Source organism: Copidosoma floridanum, unplaced genomic scaffold (genome assembly GCF_036245765.1).
Source record: "Copidosoma floridanum isolate Cflo_tuat_1 unplaced genomic scaffold, Cflo_Japanese_pri ptg000030l, whole genome shotgun sequence".
Taxonomy (NCBI): domain Eukaryota; kingdom Metazoa; phylum Arthropoda; class Insecta; order Hymenoptera; family Encyrtidae; genus Copidosoma; species Copidosoma floridanum.
In genome coordinates, this window is record NW_028321907.1 from 33599891 (window position 1) to 33606853 (window position 6963).

Sequence of the window (6963 nt, forward strand, 5' to 3'; positions counted from 1 at the left end):
TTTTTTTTTCCATTTTGAGTTTTTCAAATCATCATATCTCTTAAAACAAGAAAACTTTTTTCCTTTTTTTTTTCATTCTGTTCTATAACAACGAAATTAAGACAGGGTCCAAATTCCGACCTTGACAATGATGTAGTTATATAATTATTTATTAATGTATTTCATAGAATCATAAAAATTACAGTTTTTATTATTTTAAAACAGTTTTTTTGTATTTCATTCATGATTTTCAGCGTCTACATATTCTAAGTCATCAAAGTCAGATGAAGAATACGTTATGCTCGGAAGGATTTTATAAGTGAAGAAGTGGAAGTCACACAAGTATCTAGGCCAAAATGCTAGCTAACTTTCTTGGACAACTGGTTTTTGCGTTACAGGTAATTAGTAATTTTACCTTAGCTGAACGAATTCAACATCTTGAGGTTTTTGAGAATGTACCACCAGGCACACGCATTGGGTACATTGAAGGTGATAGCTCACCATATCTGGTAGTGCCAGTACCTGGCTCTTCTGTTGAATCAGATCTAATTATTGATCAAGCTACTGGTGAAATTTCTACTCGTGTATCTTTAGATCGGGAAAAACGTGACTCGTACAGTCTTGTTTCTTTGCCCCAGAATATTCGTGTAATCGTGCATGTGCTAGATGAAAACGATAATTCTCCTAGCTTCTCTACTACTGAAATAGATGTTGTATTTCCAGAAAATGCGGCACGAGATTTGCGGTGCGCTTTACCATATGCTCTGGATCCAGATATTGGTCAGTTTAGTACACAGCGCTACGACATTGTGTCAGGTAATGTAGGCAGTATATTTAGGTTATCACAGCATCGAGGACGTGATGGAGTACTGTACTTAGATTTACAGAGCAGTGGAGTTTTAGATTATGAGACTCAGTCAAAATACAAATTATTAGTTGAAGCACTCGATGGTGGTTTACCCCCACTAAGTGCTCGACTGTTAATTAATATAAACATTCAGGACATGAATGATAATCCTCCAATATTTCAGCAGATTCGATACAAAGCAAGCGTGCTAGAAAACTCAAGTATCGGTACAACTGTGTTAACTGTCAGTGCAACAGATGCCGACAGTGGAATAAATGGTCAACTTGAGTACTACATTAACCGACGTCAGTCTGACCGTGACGAGATATTCCGCATTGATCATGAAACTGGCATAGTATATGTTAATCGTCAACTTGACTTCGAAATTTGTGAGCAACATGAAATTGTGCTGGTAGCACGTGATCGAGGTGTTCAATCCCTTGAAGCCACAGCTTTTCTGTCAGTGTACATAGTTAATGTTAATGATAATCAACCATCAATTTCGGTAATTTTTCTCTCTGACGATAAAACACCAAAAATAAGCGAGAGTGCTCAGCCAGGTGATTTTGTGGCACGAGTTTCAGTAAGTGATCCTGACTCGCATAATGGATATTCGAATGTAACAGTTAGTCTTAAAGGTGGTGGAGGTCATTTTGACCTTATCACACGTGACAGCATTATTTATCTAATTGTAGTCAACCAGACTTTAGACAGAGAAGTAGAACCATCTTATGAACTATCACTTAAGGCAACTGACACGGGTATGCCACCTCTTCAGGCAATAAGCACCTTTCGCCTTCTTATTACGGATATTAATGATAACGCACCACATTTTATAGGCGAACCTTATAAAGCTCAATTGTTTGAAGCTGTAGAACTTGGAAGTTCGGTGCTTCAGGTACTTGCTAAAGATTTAGATGATGGCCTCAATGGTCAAGTACAATATAACATTCTATCCTATAGTAATGACGGTAAAAATAGAAATAAAAAGAGTAGTGATGGTAGAGTTAGTAACTCTCGTAGTGATAAAATGAATCGTAACTTGTTCACGATAGATAAGAACTCAGGTCTTATCACAGTTGTTTGCCACTTAGAGTGCGAGACTAATTCAGTGCACATACTTGTTATTGTGGCCAGTGACTTAGGTGAACCAGCTTTAAGTAGTAGCACTACAGTTCAACTAGAAATATACGATGCAAACAATAGCGAGCCGATCCTAGAAAAAACTTTTTATAACGCTACTATACCGGAAAACACACCACAAGACACCTGCTTTCTTAAGGTATGAAAAGTAATATATAAGTTTTAATGTAAGTTCTAATAATTTAGTAGTATTGAGTAGTTCTAATAATTAAAGTTTGTTTTTCAAATGGTGTCAAATTATTCGTGTGAAAATAATCTTATTATAATTATTGTTATTATTACAAAATCATTTTTAATCGTCTTGAAGGTTCGTGCAGATATAAAAATTAACACCAACAAATGACTTACCTATGCTTATGAGTAACTTTTTAGTTACATATGAAAGTAATTTTAAAGTTCATCGAAGAATACAATACTGACTTAAATAGGTATACCCAGCTTATTTAAGTCAATTCATTCAGGCATATATCAAATAGTATTCTGCTGATTAAACTACCAGAGGCTGCCAACTCTACAGTATGGGTTCTAATCCATTTTCATTCTAGCAGATAGAGCTGTTCTCCATACAAAACTCGTTAAAAAATACTTTTTTTGAACTGTGATAAGAAATTATTCTTATTCAATAGAAAGTCATAGAAAAAAAACTCTTTTACACTGTACTATAAGTATTTATTTTGATGATATATCACGTAAGGATTTATTCAGAGAACTTATATAATTGTGTAAAATTTTTATTTAAAAAATGCGATGCAATTTACAGAAAAGAACTAAAAATTAATTTTGTTCATGCGATTATTATAAAAAACTTGTTAGAAGAACTGCATAGTTTAATTTAAAAAACATTAAAAAAAACTTTTTCATTGATAGTCTAGGAAGATCAGAAAAAACTATGTCACGTGAACCGTAATTCTATTTATTTTTTTCGTTCGATAAAAAGTTTAACCAATAATACGCACAGGTACTCTTTCTATATTATTTTTTAAATAAATTAAACTCTTACGAGCTACCAAAACTTTTAACTACTTCTGGATGTAAGGGTAATCGGAATACATTTTTGCAATCACAACCGTAGGAAGGAGAGTTACTTCACTTCATGTCATTGTTTGAGGCAAAGCGTCAATAGTTCATCAAAAAGCTTTAACAACAGTCCATAAAATTTTTTCAGATTCATGAAATATTATAATACTTTGGTATTTAACCTTATTTTTGGAAGAAAAATTTTCGTCAAATTTTTTCAGTAATAAAAAATGCCAAACAATGCAACGATGGAAAAGAAAAAATTTAATTTTAAACTTTTTGAAGACTTCAAACAGATCACATTCAAAACCAAATATTTTCTACTCTTATTGATTTTTAAAACACGATTTTTCTATTACCATTGTTGATTCTTTTATACACTAGATACAAGCTTTGCGTTAGTTTTTACTTTGTCAAAGAAGCATTTTTTTGATAAACTCACCGACACCCTCCTGACAAATCTCACCCAAGATCTCATCTGATATCTCATGTGATTTCTCACCTGAGATCTCAGGTGAGATCTTATGCCAAATTCTCATCTAAGATCTCAGGTGAGATTTCTGAAAGAAAAATAAATTTAAAAATTTTGTGCAACGATTATAATTTATACATTAACATTTATCAACAGTTAAAGGAAAAAAAAAAAAAAAAAAAAATTCGGCCAGTATAGGACACAAACTCGAGCCCCCAGTTTATCAGGCATGCATCTTACCGCTTGGCCAGAGTGGATGAGATACTAGTCCGACAATTTACGTCTATATAAAGTGTAAGTATCAAGTGTTATTGTTTTTCTTATTCACAACTGAATCATACAATTATTCACAATTATAATTTTTCCCAATCTTAATTCTGAGAGTTAATCAACTAGATAATATTTAGAAACATTATTTTCTTCACAAATAATATTTTCTCTCTTCAAGTTACTCTTGAGGGGGCTTTATATCCAAGTAAGGCATAAGTTTTTAATAATCATTATAAATTTTCATAAAAATGTGATAATAAAGAAAAACTACAATATAAAACAGGGGAACTTGAAGTGTTGTGAATAAATTATTTAAAAAAAATCCAAATTGCTTGCGTGTATATTATCTTATTTTGTAAAAAGACCTATAAAAGTTTGAAATCCTTAAAGCTATTCATGTTATTCCAACTTTTCAAACTTATGATACTCCTTGAAAAATTTCAGCTAGAGTGATTGCTGTAAATTTTTTGATACAATACATGTGTAATGCATTAGGTACAATTGTTTATACGAAACTGTAGGTTTTCACTCGTTTTTTGCGTTTTCAGAAAACAATCACATTTAACTTACTAAACATGAATTGTATCAACAAATTTCCAGTGATGACTTCATCTGTAATTATTCACGGAGTATAATAAGCTTTGAAAAGTTGGAATAACATAAAAAGCTTTAAGGATTTCCAACTTTTATAAGTATTTTTTCAAAATAAGATAATATACACGCAAGCAATTTGGATTTTTTAAAAATAATTTATTCATAACACATCAAGTCCCCCTATTTTATATAGTAGTTTTTCTTTATGATTACATTTAAATAAACATTTATAATAATTATTAAAAACTTATGCCTTACTTGGATGTAAAGCCCTCTTAAGATTAACGTTTTTAAGAGAGAGAATACTATTTGTGAAGAAAATAATGTTCCTGAATATTATCTAGTTGGTTAATTATCAGAATTAGGATTGGAAAAAATTACATCTATTAATAATTGTATGATTCAATTGTGGATAAGAAAAACAATAACACTTGGTAGTTACACTTTATGTTGACGTAAATTGTCGGACTAGTATCTCATCCACTCTGGCCAAGCGGTAAGATGTTTGCCTGATAAACTGGGGGCTCGAATTCGTGTCCCATATAAGCCGAATTTTTTTTTTTTTCATGTAACTGTTGATATTAAAGGTAATCATTCTATTAATGTATAAATTATAATCGTTGCACAAAATTTTTTTATTTAGTTTTCTTTTAGAAATCTCACTTAAGATCTTAGATGAGAATTTGGCATGAGATCTCACCTGAGATCTCAGGTGAGAAATCACATGAGATATCAGATGAGATCTCGAATGAGGCTTGTCAGGAGGGCACTCTTTTACAATACTCTACGTTACTTCATATAAACTTTTATACAACTACCCTACAGCCTTTAAGCCCTCCACAGATTTTGAGGGCTACTGCAGTACTTATTATAAATCTGTTTTAGTCTCACATAAGTTGTTAAGCATTGAAATTATAAACAAGTCAAACTATGATCTTAGATACATAATATGAAGCTATAAGTTGAAAACACATTTCAAATTTTTATGATTAAAAAAAGTTTTAAAAATGTCTATTATTAGGAAAAATTGACATTTTGCATGGATCAAAAAGTGGCAGTCTTAACTGTTAAGAAAGAATTACTATCAAGGTTTAAAGCATTTTAAATAACAAGCAACACTGCAAATAATTTAATTAAACTTAGAATGCACCACGTGAAAGTAGACTTGTTATATTCCATGAGTATACTTTTGATGTACATTTTTAAACGTTTAAAGTGCCAAAATCAATATTGTAAAATTTGGTTAACATCCCTGAGGCAGCGCACTCATATATACCCGCAGTGCTTCCTATATTGCTCATAAAAAGGCAAATTATTGCTAGCTAGTACTGGCTCGAGGATTGAAAAAAATTCAGCAAATGCTGCCTCAGTAAGCCCCAAAGCTCGTGCAGCAGATGTTTTTTCTGGTTTTCTGATGGATAGTTCTGGGTGACGTTTGAGAAAATTCCTTAGCCAGTCTTTTCCAGCTAAACCCTCTTTTTTGTTAAAAAGGTTATCTGACTTGCATTTCTCTGCCAACTTAAATGCTAGCCTCCTAACATCTGTGCATGTAAAGCCAAATAACTTTTTCTCCATGGTTAATAAATGTACTACCAGTTCTTTCTCTTCGTTGAGTGAAAAAGTGGTTTTGAAAGCTGGTTTTGATGCTAAAAGTTTTTTTTATCAGTTTATACTAAATTAATTAATAAAATTTTGAAATCGTTTAACTAATAATACAATAATTACCTGTAGTAACAATGTCAGCTGTGCTCAATTTGCCACTTTTCTTCAAACAAACTTTTTTTCTTAGAGTCTCATAAGGAACTGAGTATTCAACAGCGACTTGACGAATATTATTTTCTTCTTTTAAAGCATCCTCAAGAGCCTTTTTTCACAACTTCTTTATTTTAAAACAAACACTTAAAATTTTTTTTTATCATGCTCATATTTAACACAAATAATAATTTGGCTTATAACTACATAATATATATATATATATATATATTTATATATATATATATATAATATTATAGTGCTTTACGTCCGGCTCCTATAAAGGGCACTACATAGGGCACTTAGCACTTTGGAGAAGGAAGGGAAGAGGGATGGGAGGCCTCCCATTGCTGGGAGGGGGGTAGGGGGAATATTAGGCAATTTTTCTGCGAGAAGGTCGCCTAAACCCTCCTCGAGGAGCATTGCGTGGTGAAAAAGCACATGTGAAAAGTCACAGAGGTACTTGCCCGTAAAGTCGCACTGGCCGGGAATCGAACCACGGTCTCCCGCGTGCCAATCCACGACCTAGCTGACTGAGCCACCACGCGCTCTTATAATATATATATAATGACTACTTCTCGTTTTGTTCACATCTAGCAGTGTAAAGGTGAGGTATACTTATACTACATGCAACTCATCGTACGCAACCTTTATTACCTATCATACCTGCCACACATTTTTTTTTAGATAGTTAAAAATAAATTTCAGTGACAATTTTTGAATGAACACAAAAAATGTAATGTAAGAAAGAAGTTTCAATATGACGATGGCATAATTTATTTATATAACAAATTTGTTTTAAAGCAAGATATTGTATTTTGAAAATTAAAAATTTCACGATTTTCTTACTCATTATCGCCGTGAAAAATGGATTTATCACCTTTAATTC

General features: G+C 32.2%; 1 protein-coding gene across 1 annotated transcript; it reads left to right on the forward strand.

Annotated features, from left to right (window-relative positions):
* Positions 1 to 335: 335 nt before the first annotated feature.
* Positions 336 to 2114, forward strand: LOC106637988 (protein dachsous-like). The gene has a single exon (XM_023390818.2). It carries the CDS (start codon positions 336 to 338, stop codon positions 2112 to 2114), a length of 1779 nt encoding a protein of 592 aa, XP_023246586.2.
* Positions 2115 to 6963: the final 4849 nt, after the last annotated feature.

Bases quoted from the DNA above. Each gene is read 5' to 3' on its own strand.
- LOC106637988 (XM_023390818.2), top strand. From the start codon at position 336: ATGCTAGCTAACTTTCTTGGACAACTGGTTTTTGCGTTACAGGTAATT.